General features: G+C 42.4%; 2 protein-coding genes across 2 annotated transcripts in view; both read right to left on the bottom strand.

Moving 5' to 3' along the window:
• Positions 1-4,165, bottom strand: part of sptb (spectrin, beta, erythrocytic) — a 29,991-nt gene extending 25,826 nt beyond the window's left edge. The window contains exon 1 of the mRNA XM_036541734.1: positions 3,840-4,165. The gene's annotated coding sequence lies outside the window, so the exon portion shown is untranslated. The remainder of the gene's footprint in view (positions 1-3,839) is intronic.
• A 4,999-nt stretch (positions 4,166-9,164) lies between these two features.
• LOC118786918 (stAR-related lipid transfer protein 9-like) lies at positions 9,165-13,840 on the bottom strand. Its single transcript, XM_036542275.1, has 11 exons — positions 12,792-13,840; positions 12,337-12,540; positions 11,807-11,990; positions 11,564-11,710; positions 11,247-11,340; positions 10,942-11,093; positions 10,528-10,592; positions 10,229-10,431; positions 9,866-9,945; positions 9,578-9,736; positions 9,165-9,266 (listed from the first exon to the last, which is right to left on the bottom strand). The coding sequence occupies exons 1-11, from the start codon at positions 13,772-13,774 to the stop codon at positions 9,165-9,167; spliced, it is 2,373 nt and encodes a 790-aa protein (XP_036398168.1). The 5' UTR covers positions 13,775-13,840.
• Between the last annotated feature and the right edge of the window lie 4,134 nt (positions 13,841-17,974).

Genomic DNA, 17,974 nt, shown 5'->3' with positions numbered 1-17,974 from the left:
ACTAGATAACAACTGTTTTCCTGCTTTTTGCTTCCTTCATCACTTTCCATCCAGACCCAAAAGACCTCAGTGGGAGTTCACAGAAATTGCTAAAATAACTTTTAGCAATATTTTAAAGGGACGAAAATGCTAAATAACATCCCAGCATCAATGCCAGGATCATCATACTGCATGCCCCCTCTTGGCCTAAACCAACCCTGTCACATGGTCTCATGCATGCAACTCAACTGGAAGTGGCATATAATTTTCAATCCAGTTCCCATGGAGACCGTCAGATGAAAAGCTCTCCAGTCCATATACATGAGGGCTAGGACTCTCAGCGAAACTCTCGAAAGCTCATTGATCCTCATCCCTCTCCCTCTAGGATCTCTGAGGCATCATACTCTACAAACGAGCTTGACAGGTGAGCCCTTTCCAGTCTGCGTATTTTGTGCGTTCAGCACAGCTGTACCTCCCTCTGTCAGGTCTCAGAAGCGCAGACTAAGGAGACCTGGAGGAGAGGAGAAAGAGAGGAGCTGTTCCGTGAATGGAGAGGCCCTGGCGTACACTGTAGTGACAGCCACCCAGGTCTCTCTCTGTATCAGCCCTGTGCAGGGGGGGGTGTTATCTGGAACTGACAACCCCCCCCCCAACTCCACCCACCAATGGGAATCCCCTTATCGCCACATTCAAAACCTGGCAGCACCACACATGCATTACATACACACACATGTTCTCATACTCAATGGACACATCACAAACTAACAGCAGCATGTAATATTCACACACATTACACACAACCCCCGATACTCTGACCCCCCCCCCCCGCAATTTTTGCTGTGCCCAGATGATGTCTTTTTATGTATGCGCAAACCATATTGAGCCATGCCTTCTCTCTATACACACTTCAGATAGGCCTATCTTTCCCCTGCACTGGCTTCCCTGCATAGCCTAGCTCTCTTACTTCACCCAGACAACACCCTCCCATCGTTCTTCTTCCAGAGAAGAAGACCAGACCTAGTCACTTCAACAGCAACTCCCTACATTAAGCAAAGCTATTCTACCAGAGAGACATGTGAGCTAGTGTATCCTCCTGTTTGGCTATGAGGTGGATGTGTTCATTGGCAACACAGAAACATCACACAGTTGCTTGGATCAGGTTCTGTGAGGAATGGCTGAAAAAATATAAATAATGATCTGACCTCTCAGCCAAATTTCTTATGTGGAGGAGATAAAAACAGACACTCGTGGACTTGAGTAAACACTGTCTTTTATATAAACTGTGGTCTAACAGCCAAAACCAACGGTAATACATTTTCCAGTAAACAATGCATGAAGTGATACCGTGGTTACCAGAGAACACTGTCACCACTCCATTGTTTAACCACCTTAGGTTGAACCCCTTACAGAAGGTATATTTAAGACCAATGTGATGTTATTGGCAGCCTTTACAATGTCTCCCTTAATGAAATCTGTCTGTTGTGTACTGGAAGTAAAAAAAAACTGTTATTGATACAGAATCAATCATATCCATGTTCAAAGCATCCTACATGACACAGTCATCAGAAGTTAGTCTATGGGTAGCAGCAACACCTGTTCAAAACTCTGGAATACCAGTGTTGTTAATCTCCCCAGAAACAAATCTGATTGTGTCACTGTATTAAAAATAGATCAGAACAGAATAAAGACCCAACAATCAACAGAACAGTTGCAACCGCTGTCCCACAGCTCTTTCCAATGACCAAGCATCACCAGGTCCAGAACAATTTACAACAGACTCATCATCTTTTCTGGAAACCTGAGGTCACAATTTATTGCAAATATTCTCTCACTCTCATTATGTTCTGAATCTCAACAGAACAGGTTGTATCTACATTAATCTTCTCTAGCACAAAAGCCTGTGAACATGAGGACCTTTACTCAGATAAGCAATGAAACTTTATGCCATTGTCTTCCACTGGCATGTTCTTTTCTATCACATTCCAAACTGTGTACAACCTGATGTTGGAATCAGGGGGCTTCCCACTTTCTAAGAAGGGAGAGGACAGCACCAGTGGGGTATTTTTGAGAGGAATGAGAGGGGAGAGAGAGACACTGGAGCTGGGTGTCTCCCAGGACCCACATATGGGGCTTGTGTCACTAAAGGGCACAGATGCACTTAGGGCAGAAGTTATTGGAGCAGTCCTTTGGAAATGGTGTGGGGTGGAGGTGAGGGTTAAGCTAAATATGTGCAGAGCCAGGAATCCGTGATGCAAACCCAAACACATCTGATACAACCTTAGATGTGGAGAAACTGACCACAATGCATATTGTCTACAGGGTTAAATATTCAGAAACTCAAATATGGAAGCTGTTGAGTCCACAACTATATATTGCGATATGCCAGTGAATACAAAATACTCAGTCAGTTCAAATAATCAAAAATTTAATAAAAACTGTTTGACCTGAAATTCTCCAGTTGGGTTCAATGTTTGCACTATGTCAGATGGCACTCAGGTCATTTCTACATACAGATAATATGAAAATGGAGGACACAATAAATCATGATGAATTCTGGCAATTTTAGAGAGTGAGATTTTTTCTGCAATTGCCAGGACAGTTACTTTGTTTATCCACTTGAAAGATGGGGAGAGTGTGAGGGAGGGAGAGGAGGAGTCCTTGAAAGCCTATTGTAACTTCCATATTAGGCTAACTCCACATCAAAGTTGCTTTTCCCTTTCAAAATGGATTCTTGTTTTAATGGACGCTGTGTGTGGTTGAGCCCAATTTCAGAACATTACAAACATGTTTCAGTGCAAAGGAAGTAAGTGCCACCTTGACCTCCAGAATTTAGGAACCCTTAAACCATAAAAATACAAAATCTACCATAAACTTTGTAAAAGCCAACTTTAGTATGTGGAGCGAGTCCCAAAAAGCAGGGGTCACGCACAGAGAGCAAATAAGGCTGTTTATTTTACATTGCGCATAGTGCCAGAGGTGGGCAGCTCCAAAGATGAGCCGCATGGTTCCCATATTTGCTGATTCCCGTCTGCACAAGCGCGCTAGACACGCAGCTGTTTGAGACCTGAGCACGCGTCACATGTTCTCACAACTAATATCCAACGATTAGTCACGCATGGATTTTAAACAAGTTTGACGTCCAACAAAATAAAGAGTATTCCTTGAATTTCCATCAGATGCCTGGACCTCGGTATGAAGGGCGTAATGCAATGCTTGTTACCGCCAGATTTTACCGTGGCTCAGCGGTGACAATGTCAATGGCTAAAAAACTCACTACAAGAGGTAGTGTAACATGTAATAGGCAGAGGGTAATTGAACACAACAACACAAATTATTAACCACTGGTTGGTTACCGGAAATCAAATGTCCTTCACACAAACAATTGTCTCATCTCATCATACAACAGGTGGCATTCCATTACGAACATGGTAGCGAACTACATTGCAAGCCAGACATCAGGATAAAAAATACATAATTACAATACCATAGAATATGTCAGATAAGATAAATAAACACGTTACTTTGTACAGAACTAGTCAACGTTCGCATAGTTAATTTTATATAAACATAATGTCTTTGGGAGCAGTACAGTACGGAAACAGTACTTCTGGTGCACTTTTTTTCCAGTCCAGATAATGAGAATATCCACCTTAGTGAAATAATTTAGAAAACCATTTAAATCATTAGTCTCTTTTTAGCCAAATCACTGAAATCATCAGTCATTTCATAAGAAAGAATATTCGCAACCGACAATATGTAAAAAAAACAGTGTTTATTTATGGTTTTGAATTATAGCATTACCAGCGTGCTATTTGAGTAACTGCCACCGAGTATCAAGAACTTTCAATGGAAAAACATACCTGCAAAACGACACAATCCTTCAACAGATGCTGACTGAGAGTATTTTTCTTTCGCAGTCCCTTCTTTTAATTCCCTTATTCCCTTAAATTATTTACGAATTATAATTCCACCGAGACCGTAGTGGTCCGGGTCACGGTCGTGGGCACCACACGGTAAGGACTGAACGCGCAGAGGGGTTGGGGAGCGGGGCTGGAAGGAGACAGAGAGAGAGCCACCGTGCGCACCGTTCATTCCCGTCAACCGCCGTTTGACCCACCCAGTGTGTTAAAAATAAAGTGCGTACAGCTCGCGCCGAAGCTTCGCTGCGCAGGGAGCGTGCATTCCTTTCAAGAGGCAGTGACTTTAAATGGCAGGCACACTTTGTGCACCCTACCCCCTCCCCACTGGCCGGCCACCGACACCCCCCGCCCTACTCTGAAATGTCACCTCCGTATCCCTCACACCCATTCTTCATATCGGCAAGGGAATGTAAACTAGATGAATAGGGGACGTAATGAAATGGCAAATTTTGCCTCGACCGAAAAAAGTTTCACTTCGTGAAAACTTTCCATGAAATGATGTTCAATAGTTGTTCCAGCTCAGACTCCATGACCCCTTCCCCTGTAAACCTTCAAAAGAATTTATTTACATTTTACACTTCAAACTCAGTGGCTGTGCAAATTAAATCTTGAGAAACAATCTACACTGGAAAAGGTTATTACAGCAGGTCATTTTAAAAAAAGGAGGGCAAGGGGAAAAACAAGGTTTACCGGTACAATGAATGCAGAGCTTATCTTAAGTTTAGGTACTATTTTTAACTTTAATAAATGGGTTGTAAAGCAACAAACTGTGTTGTGAAACAAACTGTTTGCATACTACTTCATTTTTGGAGCTCTTGTTTTGCGTACATGTCCAATCGCTTGGAAAGCCATACTGAGCAAGATGTCAGTATGGGTGACACTGACATGCGTAGTCACACACCAACGGGAGCATACAGTACGTGGTCAGTGTACAAAGGAGAAAATATAACTTTCATGCTTTAAACTGGCACTTCAAAATAAAAGAAATCTGATAATATAGTCTCCAAAATGGATAAACTCAATATAAACAACCAATACATTCTAAAAACGCTACCACGTGCAGTTGTTAACATTCAATGTCTGTCTGCCTCTAGGGGGCAGAACATTGATAAAATTATTTTCATCTTATATTCAGCTTACCTGACTGGCATCCAAAAGACACACCTACTTCTGATTGTAAATGATGTGATGTTAACTCCTGCAAGTTTAGACTCAATTCTGAGATGAGTCAAGAGATTTAATAAATGTAAGGTTATGCAGATCATATGACTCGGGTCACGTGAGTCACAGTTGCAATTGTCTGCTCTTCATACTTCTCCTCAGTGCCCTAGTTGCTAATTAGCGCAAAGTCTCAAAAGGTAACTCTTTGTGCACCTAGTAACTCTTCTCAGGTAGGAACTTTTCTCCAGACACCAGTTCCTGTGTGAGTATTAGGGCACAGTGTGCTGGCAGCATGTCCAAGAAGTGTTGATTTTCTAGGTCAGGGCCCCATAGAGCCGTTACCACGTGCTAAGTACTCAGATGAATCTTGTTGGAACTGCTAATTTGTGAAATAGTCAATCTAATTATAAACACTGAAATATCTGGATTTCACAATATTTTTTCCACTATCCAGGGGGCAGGTTTAGCAATACAGAGAGAACTACACCTGCATTTCATCAATTATTTTGTGTTTCATTACCAGTACATGTTATTTTGAAAAAAAAACTAGGGATATCCACAGTATCAATCAACAGCGCTATGTAAGGACTCTATGTAGGATCCTGAATTTAAAAAACAACAGTAATTTTACTAAATGAATTGGTTATCAACAAAACTCCTACAGATGTTTTCATTTTAAGTTTGTTACTAGAACAGATGCTCAGTTCTAAGATATGCACATAAACTACATTACATTGTTAGATCTTGAATGGAACAGTCTGTTTCCGGCAGCATTCACAAGCTGACTTCATTTCAAACCACTGAGTCAGGCTGCACACACTGTTTTCGAAACTCAAAATACCCTTCCATGACAATCACCTTTCAGGGTCTTGCTATACCCATTTCCATACTGAGTATCCTGAGCTATAGCACACAGACTAATGGATTCTTAGACACAATGGATTCTTGGACTGATAGACAACAAAAATTAAAACTTCAATATGCCGTGATACAATATCTATAAATGATTATGATTCAGGCAATGTATATTGTAGCTTTTGACAATTTCATTTGAACATTTCCATGTCAAATTTAAGTGTAAGTACACACAAGGGACCCTCTGACGGCAAAATGTGAGCCACATGACTTGGATAATAAGCTTCTGAATTAACAATAAATGAACTGAGTGGTAACATTCAGTCTTTATTACAAAAGTATCATGTTGTTCTGCTGTTGACACAAGATAATTCGTAGTACACAAAAGTGCCACATTTTAAAATGACATAAAATTGTTTCATATTTATGTGCGGATATAGTGCTTTACACATTGAGAGTACTTTAAAAATAAAATACGATGGAAACCATTCAGGTTATAAACATCAAGAGGCATTCCACGGAATATTATTGCAAAGAACATATTTCAAAAGAGAAATACAATAAATGGAACATAGACATAATTCTCAGTAAATGTCATATATACTTAGGAAAATAATATATTTACGCTCATAAATAAATTTAGTAAAAAAAAATGTGGGATTTTAAAACAAGGGTGCTAAAAACTTTGGAATGCAGAATTAAAAACAAAAAAAAAAAAGTAAAAACAAAATCAAGTACAATACAGTATTAAAAAACATGAAAACATAAATAGTCATTTGTGTTGTATCAATACAAACATTATTTTACATTTATTCATAAAATTAGATTTATAAACAACATTTATGAAAATAAAATTTCTGTACATCCTTCCACGCTCTGCGGCTGCCTTCATTTTCCCAGTCCAGGGGAAAGTGTAACCTCACACAACTCCTTTTCCACTGCAAAACTGAAACTAGACTGGCTCACTAAATACTCCTTTTTCACTGCATAGCTGGAACTAGGCTGGCTCACTAAATACTCCTTTTTCATTGCAAAGCTGGAACTAGGCTGGTAAGAACAAACAGTGCACTATCCTGGCCTATTTACATGCATGCTTACCAAGCAGACAAGTTGCATCCACCGGAGCAAAACAATGAGGACATAAACAAAGTAGCATGTTCACCTTTATATAAATGAGAAACATAACAAGTAAACTGTACAATGAGGACAAGTCAAGCTCTACAACTGTCTACCAAAGCATGGCATCCTTTTTGCAGAAGTTGGGTTGTCTGTAACACCGCAAACCAAAACGTTCAAAAGGCATGTGAGATTATTCACCACAGCTCTGGCTACACAAACAGAGATGCCACACTGGATGTGCCAGACTAGGCTCCAGCTCAGGTTTGCCTGATTCTAGCTCTAAAGTGAAAAGAGGTACAAGTTCCTTCATTGATTGTTCCAGTGGGAACCGTTCATTCAAAATATACAGTGCAGCAGCTGGAGTCCTGAACTACCACAAACAGGAAATCCAAGACATTGCATCTACACTGGTGTCCTACTCTGGAGTACATAAATAAAAATGTATTATTATGCGTAGTACTTTGTATTATCATTGTCAAAACAGACATTGAAGGAATAACCTAGAATCAATAGCTATGCAGAGGAAGACTGGGATACAGGCATCTACTCACATGGGGAATGAGAGCTCTACTCTAGTACTGGAAACACGTTACTTTCTTATTCTTTGCTATTTAAGGTTCTAACAGTGCTTTCACATATGTAGCCCTATGTGTACCACTCCCTACAAATGGTGTGCACATGTGTATGGTCCCTGCAAGTGCACTCCAGAGAGCTCCACTTTGTGTATGTCACAAGAGAGTTAGTGAACTTTACTTTTAGGCAAATCATAGTTTTCCTTCCTGCTTTGTAGTGTTTAACTAGCTTGGGTGTCAGTCTGGTAGCTAACATCATCCTTAAAATTCAAATGTTTAGCCATCAGTTTCAGTTCAATGTCTTTGGCTGCCTATAGTGCTATACGTGCTTCCGTTTCTCCCAGTTGTGGGATCATTTTTCCTTCTTTCACACTTTAACAAAGCAATCAGGAACACTAAAAAACACATTTTCCTCAGTTACTTCCCGTTCTCACAGACAGCATTGCAGGCACCATAGTAAACTCAGTGGGGAGGTACTTCCTGTCAAAATGTGAGCCAACTCTTGAGTATTCCCCGACACAACCTTTGCGACCGTGCCAAACTGCCAAACTGAGATTCAGCGTGGACTTTGTTCATAAACAAATTTAACAAATCAATACACATCAAGCTCTGGCGTCCTCCAGTGGGACATATGTGAAAGCACCCTTATATAATTCTTTAGCCTTGCTGTGTCAGCCATGGGTTCTTCAATGAAAAGTATCTTGAGAGTAAAGAAAAATCTCAGAATATAGAGAATAGCTTCATAAAATATATACCTGTACTTACACACAGATGCATGTGTACAAATATACGCATAAACATGGGGAACACACAGAACACACAAATTCACACACACACACACACACACACACACACACACACACACACACACACATACACACACAGGTTTAACTATGTGCCTGTATGCAGTGATGCTTCAAGTTTTAAACAAGGGTAAAATAATCTCATAGGTTTTGTTTAAAGCCTGTGAACACTGCTATTAAACTGGAGTACACAGACAGTTGCAGCCATCCATCCACACTGGACTGAACTGTATTTTTGTTCAGCAGAAATACTGCTGGAGTAGTGGCTGGAGGGATAGTGTATGGTCCCTCTCTAACCCTACAGTCAGTAACCCATTTGGCACAACTGATGTACATCAGGCTCAAATTCAAGCTTGACATTTCCAAGCCCGGTGTTGAAGGGGTTAAACTGATCTGATTCTTTCACGTTCTCTTTTAATAACATGCAGTAGAAACAGTGTAATCAAGGAAAATAGAGACTTAGCACCCTCAAGAATCCAGTCCCAGATGATTCTTTGGCAAGAAAAGGTTGAATCAGCTGCTACACTAGTCTTTGGCATTTAGCTTTTTGTAAAACAAAACAGTAAAAGACAAAACTTTACGATAAAAAGCTATAAAATAACAAGCTGTTTGACATCTTTTACAATAATGACATCTTCAGTGCTCTCAAAACAGAAATTCAAGTGAAACAGAAACAAAAAGGTGCAAAGATAAGCAAAGATCTGATGCCATTTACGGCTTAGCTTAAGTGCTTATTACGACAAGTTACCCTTGTCTCAGAGTGAGAAAAATGCATCCAGCTCAGCAATGACAGCTGCTTGTTTTCTGGCAATAATGCTCAATAGTCTCTGTGGGAGGGCCGGAGTCCCTAAGTCCACCTGAAGGGAAAAAAAGGCAGAGCAAGGTCACAGGATGGAAGTTCAAGACTACGTGGAACAGATGAAGACAGAAATGTGGACAGAGGAAGATACTGGAAAGTGAAGGCTGACTTTCCTGAAGGAAGGAAAGAACGGAGAGGACGCACAAATTCAATTAAGAGACTACAGAACACAAGTCATGATATGGGTTAACTTATGCTCTAAATGCAGAACCGGGTGGTGGAGGAGGGTAAAGAGAATAAAGACAATTATGGAGGATCCAGAATCCAGTACAGCACTTCAAGTATGACCAAAGAAGAATTCTGTCTTACCTGCAGCAGGTATGTGACCCTGACGACCTCTCGACCGTGGCGAAGGGTTGGCTGCAGGACCCAGGCGCTGGGCAGCAGCTCCCCACGGACAGCATCGACACTGGGGCGTGGCAGAGACTCCTCAAACACCGAACGCATCGCCAGTACCCACTCACCTTGCTGCAAACAGCCAGAGAGAAACAGCCAGAGAGAAAGGTACAGGGTATTTTTACTGCTTTTATTCTTTGCAATGCCATTCTGTACAATGCTTCTTCATGCCAATAGCCATTGATGAGTGTGACAACAGACCTGTTTGGACTCTGTACTGATGCAGCAGAAGTCTCGTGGCTGTGTGAGATGGCACACGGAGGGGTCAGTCAGCAGGTAAACTGGGAGGAATCATAGACAGAAATTACATTTACATTACATTACATTATTGACATTTAGCAGATGCTCTTACCCAGAGCGACTTACATAAGTAACAATTTTTACATGTTACCCATTTATACAGCTGGATATTTACTGAAGCAATTGAGAATTGAACCAGCAACCTTTCTGTTACGAGCCCAGCTCCTTACCGCAATGCTATACTGCCACCGACTTCCAGAAATCCTCTGAGCAGAGCGAGGGAGTACAACTTGTCCTGGACCAAGTGGGCCTGCAGGTACTCACCCAGCTGTGTGCTGTCATCCAGTGGCTGGGTCCAGGTGGAGTGGACAGACTCGTGGTACAGGTGGGTCTTGGAGTGATCCCGGATCATGCACCACAGGCTGGGCAGGGGCCTTTCCAGCTCCGTAGCCCCGAGAAAGCTGTGCACTAAAGGGCTGGCGGAGGGCTTGTAGAAGGCCTGCACGCCTCGCTCTGTTCCCTGGTACCTGCAGGGAGAAAATGGAGGCTATTAAGTTTATTTCCAGCGTTATCTCTTGGGTGACAGGGTACACTGCAAAAGGAGTGAATACAATCCAACTGACCTCCAACCTCCAGAGGCCCTCCCCTCCAGCAGGTTGCCGAGGTCTCCTGCTGCAGCTGAACGTACCTAAGCACAAGTACAGCACAGGAGAAAGTATGCTCACGTATGAGATTATATTACACATACATGCAAAGCCCTAAGTATCTATTCATTGAATAGGAAAAAACATGATGTAACAGAAAAAACTACTACTAGAAGATTTTTTTTGCCTAAAATGCAAATAATGTCAAACTTTAATATTAATAGTATCACACAGAGCAAAGATGTATATATTTAATGTAGGTCTTTATTCACAGTCGGCAATAACTTAACAACAGTGGTGACTTTTTCAGTAATGTACAAAATGGAAGAAAGAAAAGTGTGTGTGCGTGTGGCTTAGAACTGTCATATGCTGTGTGTTGGTTGTCGCAGTTACCTCTGTGATAGCGCTTGTGAGGGTGCATTTGGCGATGTCCTGGTAGGAGGTGGACATGGAGAAGGGCAAGCTGACAGACAGGGTGCGATGGCGTCCACGTGGGGAGGGCTGCTGGGGGCTGCTCTCAGTGACTGGTGTCTCCAAACGTACATCTGGGGATAAAAGGCGGAGACGGATACGTTCTCAAGCAGGTAATATCATGTCTGATAGACAATTACATCAGGCTATACAGGCCTCTACCCGGCTGAGACATGTTTTCCAGACACTTCAGAATGGGAATGAATATGGTGTTGCTTATCCCTTACCCTGGGCAGAGAGCCACAGTCGCTGACTGTCCACATTCTGTGAGGCCCGTAAAGGAGGATGACCTCTGACCTTCAACCCTCCACTTTCTGGAACCTGACCAGAGGAAATAGGGATAAGGTGATAAAAGATTATATCAGAGCTGAAGTAGAACAGTGATATAAAAAATCAAACAAAGTATTTGTAAAGTTTATATTTCTCCTCAGAGAGATCAAAGAACTGCATGTACATCATTAAAACACTACCAAACATCAAATACCAGTTAGCATTGTGCCATGTGGGGGAGACTGTGGCATTCAGTTTCCAAAAAAAAAAATACCTGCAGTGTCTGTGTAGGTCTGCTGCCCTCTTTTAGTAGGACAGTGTTGCTGCTATTATAGCCAGAAGTGGGGCCCGAGGACAGGCTGAGGCTTGACCCAGTACAGAGAGTGCTGCTGCTGACACGGGTTCGGAATCGCAAGTCATCCTGAGCAAGCATGAAAATAACAGTGAGGGAAAACGTGAAATACAGGGAATTTATTTATAATTTATCTGATGAAGGCCTGTGTGACCTTCTACTGACCTTCACTGCCCGAGACAGAGCCTGCTGCTGGAGTCGTCTCTTCTCCTGCTCAGTCCTCTCGCGAAGCCGGTCCCGCGCGCGCGCGATCTCCGTCCTGGCCTCCTCGCGTGCCCGGCCGTAGTCCCGCAGAAGCAGCTCGATCTCAGAGGGGCACTGGCCCACCTGCCGTGGGGGCTCTGGAACTCTGAGGAGAACCAGAAATCTTATTGGCGTGATCCTTCGGTTTGCTGATGTGACTCCATTTGATACATTACAAGACATTAAATATATTACAAACATCTATCATGACTGTAACCAAAATTTCAAAGGCATGTACCATGTTAGTTGAATTTTTTTTAAGTATTACCCATTTAAACCATACATATCCTAAATGTGTGGAAAACAAAATATGGGATTATTAGCCTAAAAAGAGATTGTCTATTCTTTTAACAGGTAATAGTCATTTTACAACTATGAACAGATGTTGGGACATCAAAACAATGTACTGAACTAGCTTGTTTCTCTATCTTTTAACACCTATTGTGTCTTACCTGGTGCTCTCCACCACCACCTGACGAAGCTGTTGCAAGTACTCCCTGCGCCGACTAGGCGAATCAGGGACTCTCCTGGTGGGCGGTTCTGTGCCTTGGTCTGGGGGGATGGGGTGCTTGCCGGGGCTGAGGCTGCGCGCTCGCCGGCAGGTTTGGAGCTGCGCCTCTCTCTCCTGGCGTAATCCTTCAATGCTTCTCCTGTGTCTGGGGAAAGGTACACAAGGGTGATCATCATCTAATACAATAAACAATTCAATACAAGTACAATAAACACATGCATCACACCTTTTACGCCATGGAAATTCTTATAATAGAGATAAAACCATTATCAAATACTGCTGGACTGGTCATTGACAATCACTGTACCACCTATTTTATTTGCTTCCTTTGTAAAGAAAAAGATGACTTTCCCACATCCTTTCAAGAAAAGCCTGTATTAGACTAGATGGCAGTACCTGTCATAGAGCTGCTGTTTGGTGGGGACAGCAGAGGGCCCCTCCCTGGAATTGGACTTCAGCAGCTTCAGCAACGCATCAGTTTCCCCCAGGCCATAGTGCAGCTTAGCCTCCGTCAGCTCCACAGTCAGTTGGTGAGGATTCATGTCGAGGCGAACAGCAGCCATTACTTGCTCCCGTTCCTTCCGCAACATCTCAATCTCCTTTGCCCTGTTGCTCCTCAAGGCCACTCTCTCTTCCCCTAAACCTGACCCCTGACTTTCTGAGCTGCACACATCTGGACACCTGCTTTTTGTTTTCTGTCTGGTGACACGAGTGAGATCTGATGGAGACACACTGCTGCCCAGATTTAAAGGTGGCTGATAGTTTACGCCCGACCAGTTGGAGAACTTGTTGTGCATCGGCAGATCCTCCGGAACCTTAGGATGCTCCTTCTGGGTGGCATTCGCAAGAGGGTTAATGCTGACAAGAATGTCTGTGTTGCATTCACTTGGTGCCACGGATGCTGCATCATCATCCTGAACCTGGACAGTCTCCTCGCTGATATCTGAAGTATCAAGGGCACAACTTGAGTACTCACCAGCATCTTCAGATGGTGTATGGTAGTACTCTAGATCATTGGTGCTGTAGCTTGGATTCTTATCAAAAGTGGACATTTGTTGTGATATTCTACTGATTGTCACTTCCTCTCTGCAACCAAGAAGCTGACTTTCGTCTTGCTGTCTAGACATCAATGAGAAACTGTGACCCTGAACAGGGGCTCGGTCACTCAAATATTGTGATATGGAGGTCCATCTAGGGCTTTCAGAAACTGGTTGATGTCCTGAGGGCTTAGAAACTTGGAGGATCTTATTTGCAGTCTGTTTTTTTGCTCCATCTGTAACATTTCTTGAATTCTTTTGATCTTCTTTGGCTCTGCAAACCACTGGATTGACAGAGTATCTTTCAAATAGTTGTGAACAAGGGTGAGAGACATCACTCATATTTCCAAGGGAGATGCTAATGGATCTATCAGAGGTTAAGGAATTTGGCTTTCCAGCCTGATCACAACCTTGAGAGACTCGTTCCGATATTTTTAAATCCTTGGATAGAAATCTCCGTTCTTGATCTTGGAACCTTAACCAGGAGGCAGACTGGACCTCACACTGTTCCCAAACTGATTCCTGCATCTCAGCTTTCTGATGGTTAAGAAGACATTGAGTGGATTTGCTCCTACCCAGCTGGGTAGCTGCCCCAGCCTCAACAGTTAGAATGGGAGAGGAAGCACGATCAATGAAACACACTTGTCTGGGTGACCGTTTCTGACGAGCTCTATTACAAACAGATTCATCCTTCAAAGGCATCCGCTTTCCTTCTCTGGTCTTATTTGACGAACTGCTGCTTATCCTGGATATCCCAAGGTTAGCTGCGAGCAGAGTACTTTCAGGTATATGCTCAGGAGAAGAAATGAGAGAATCACTTGGACTGATGTGGCTGTGAATCTGCATATTATTCACTAAGGAGGGTGTGGAAGCCCCAACTTTCTGAGGAACAGCGTCTACTGAGAATCGAGATGCTTCTACTGCAATGGAATTAGCTAGCCGAAGATCAGGCATACTCTGCATCTTTTCAGTAGCCCTTCTGTCCCTGGCCCTATCCTGCAAAGTCAAAGTAATGTCCTCTTCTTCCTGTGATATACTGAGCCTATCAGAACCAATGACTTTAACAATCACATTGACTTCATGAGATTTGGACCGCTCCTCGAATAATTGTGTATTCTGAATGTCTCCTCGGCTCAAATGCACTGGAAGTCCTTCTGTCTGGATCCCAACGTCCACAGCTGTTTGAGTAGAACAGTCTCTCTTGTTGCATCTATGAGTCATATTACTACTTACATGACTGGTATTCAGATGGGCTTCTTTATCTCTGATGCACTGGATATTTCCCAGAAGGTCAGAGGTGTTGTGGATTAGCTGGGAGAGATGATGAGACATGTTTTGGAGGCTTTTCCAGGTCGTAGTCACCCCAGTACCACTATTTTCCATTTTGACCACTGGTACCTGAGTACTACTCCTCTTGTGACGGGTCCTCTTTTTCTGTCTGCCATCCACTGTGGTAGTTTGGGTGCCATGGTCACAAGTCAACATGGAACAGTCTTGATGTGGGTTAGCTACAGTCTCCTGCTCAGAAGAGTAAACAAGCATTATCTCATCCACTTGACCAGAGCTGTGGCCCAAATCTCCAGAAACACCATTGCTATAAGCATCACATGTTCTCAAGTTTTCTCCATTGTCACCATAGGAAATGCAATGGCATGCTTTGAGTTGGTACTCTGAGGAGTCCTGTTCATGGAAATCTTCAAAGCTGCTTGAAAGTCCTTTATTGTTGGCAAATGTACTCAGATGAGAATAAAAGGGGGAATTCTGAATGTCTAACCCATTGTCAACACTGTGGCACCTAGTGACTTGGTTGTTTTCACCATCCACCAGTGGAGCTTTGCAGGAGATGTCAGTGGCGCTTCCAAAAACTTGGTTTTTACAAGTCCCTCTACCTGACTCCACATCTTGCCAAGAATGGACAAAAGGGTTTATGTCACTGGAGGCAAAATGCATTATTGCATCACTTTTAAGCGATGTCTGTCTGTCTTGTTGCAGGACTTTCTCCTTCTTTGTACTGCTTGACTCATGATGTTTAAGGTGGGGTTTTGATGCTTCATGATGCCCTTCATTCAAGTTTGTAGGCGTGCTATATTCATTGTGGGGAGGTGTGGCATTTTTCTCCACATGTGACACTTTTAGTGATTTTATTATGGGTTTAGATTCCCTCTGAAACCTACTGTTCCCACTTCTGGGTTTATCATCTAGTTTGTTGATCGTCTGAATTGCTGAAGACTTTGCACTTTGGTCAATTGTGGTGTCAGTGCATGCTCTACTGTTGTTAATCAGCATTTCTTGTTTATAATGCATTTGAACACCAGGTCTACTTTTTGTAAATGAAGACTTGCTGGGATACACTCTTGAGATAACCCTTTCTTCCGATGATGAGTCTAACATTGATTCAGTAGATGAAGACGGGGGTGCTTTTGTATTTAACCTTCTGAATCTCTTTGGCTTTCCCCTTTGGTGATCAACATTACTTCTGCTGCTAAACTGGTTGGATCCTGTGTAACCAGATTTCACAAACTCAGTATCCTTAATGCCACTTCCATGAGGCTTTGCCTTTGAATTACAGCCATCCTGATTGAATTGAGATGGAGAGGGGAATGATGGAGAGGTTTTATTAATTTCCTTTACATCTACACATTCTTCTAAATTTACAAGATGATTATTCACTGGTTTTTCATTAGCACCTTCCAAAACTGTCTGTCCAGTGCTTTCTGCAGAACTGGGGCTACCTAAATCTCTTTGCCTTTTTGCCTCTAGGATATTATGTTTAAGCTCTTGTGCCTCTGTGGTTTGGTATAAGGAACTGCATTGTGCAGAGCATTCTTGATTACAAACACTGTGCAATCTGTTTTCAGCTGGAAAGAGAGGGGTGGAATTTTCTGTTAAGCTACATATGGCAGAACTACTTTGAACAGTGTCTGTCTGTCTCACATTTTGTGATAAACAGCTGGATTTTAACTCCACAGTGGAGTTAACGGACAGCGGGATGGTCCTCTCCATCCTCTTTATTTCTTTACTCTTGTCATGTTCTGACCATTGTAAGCAAACAGCCACTTTGGATTCAGACAGTTGTTTGCTAGTATGGCTGATACCATCTGGAATGACAATATTAGAGGACCCCCTACCACCTAATCCAGTTATGGATCTATATTGATAACATACCCCATTTTCAAGGGGGTAGTTCTCCACTGAACATAAATAGCCTTCAGACTCATTTTGTAAATGTTTATAGTCTTCCATCAGCTCCATTGTGTTCTGATTGCATTCTCTGTCTTCCCCTGAATTAGTGGGCTCATTTGAATTTTCCAATTTTGCAGTTGAATCCATTTTCTTCATGAAAGCAGAAATTTCTGCCTGGATTTCCTGGGATCTTTTAGTTAAGTGCTGGGACTCATGCTCAAGTGGACCAGTCCAGGTGGACATTCGTACATCAAGGTAATCCTCATTACCTGGTCCATTAAGTCCACTGTCGTTTGTGTTAGGACAGGTATGTTTCAGCAAAGTATCTTCTGAATGTGGAAAAATGGTATTCCCTTCCTCTTCCTTAGCTTGAGTGAAAATGACCACTTCACCTGAAGCATAGACATTTTCTAAATAATTTCCCTCTGGTTTCGGTGTAGGCTTCTTGAGATGTCCCAGTCTGTCTTGTGTAAACTGCATATTGCTTCCTATTTTATAATCCTGGCAGTCATCTCTCCTATAATTCTGCTCCAGTACTTGATTGCAAGTGATTTCCATCTTCTGCCCTACTTGTGACATTCCAATTAAGTCCTTCCTACAACTACTTGAAGGAAATGACTTATCTGCACTTGGTACACCTTGAACTCTGTTCCCGGAAATATTAATTGATATAGAAAGTTTACCTTCATCCTTTTCCAAGGTCTCTCCTTTAATCATAACTTCTTGTTGGGTAGTGTTTCCTGCTGTAGAAACATTTTCTCTCTGTTTGTCATTCTGCGTATCTGTAATATCCTGAGAATTGTGCGCTATGCTTATTGTTTCAGATGTGCTGGAATGTAAATGTCTACATTCTTTTGACTCTACACCTGCATGTTGATCACCAGGGAGTATGTTCATCATTTTGCCATCTCCATGTTCTTTTCTTGCTGTTCCAGTTGCACTTGGGCTGATTTTACCAGTGTCACCTATATGAACATAATTTATTCTGTCATGTGACTGCATCTTTATCCCTCCTTCTCCACTGTTCTGGCCCACCTGACTGGAAATGCCATTCTGCAACGTACCTGATTCAGTTCCTTTGGTTCCTGAGCTTGTTTGATTCTGAGAACTTGATGTAAGGGTAGGCAGAGCAAGCTGTTCAAGATCAAAGTCAGCCATATCCATTCTGACATAGTCATCCTTCATAACTTCAGACTCAGAAGTGTGTGGAAACATCTGGTAAACTGAATAGCAGATCTCAGGGGTTGGAGCTTGGAGTTTGGAAGTTAGCCCAAGAGTTGGAGCACTGTGTAAATGATCTCTGTTATTCTTTACACTCTCAAGAACACTGATCATCTCAGGAGGGCTTGTTGTTTGCAC

The sequence above is a fragment of the Megalops cyprinoides genome, chromosome 12 (assembly GCF_013368585.1).
Source record: "Megalops cyprinoides isolate fMegCyp1 chromosome 12, fMegCyp1.pri, whole genome shotgun sequence".
Classification (NCBI taxonomy): Eukaryota; Metazoa; Chordata; class Actinopteri; order Elopiformes; family Megalopidae; genus Megalops; species Megalops cyprinoides.
Note: the sequence above shows the minus strand (reverse complement) of the source record. Positions and strands in the feature narration are given on the sequence as shown.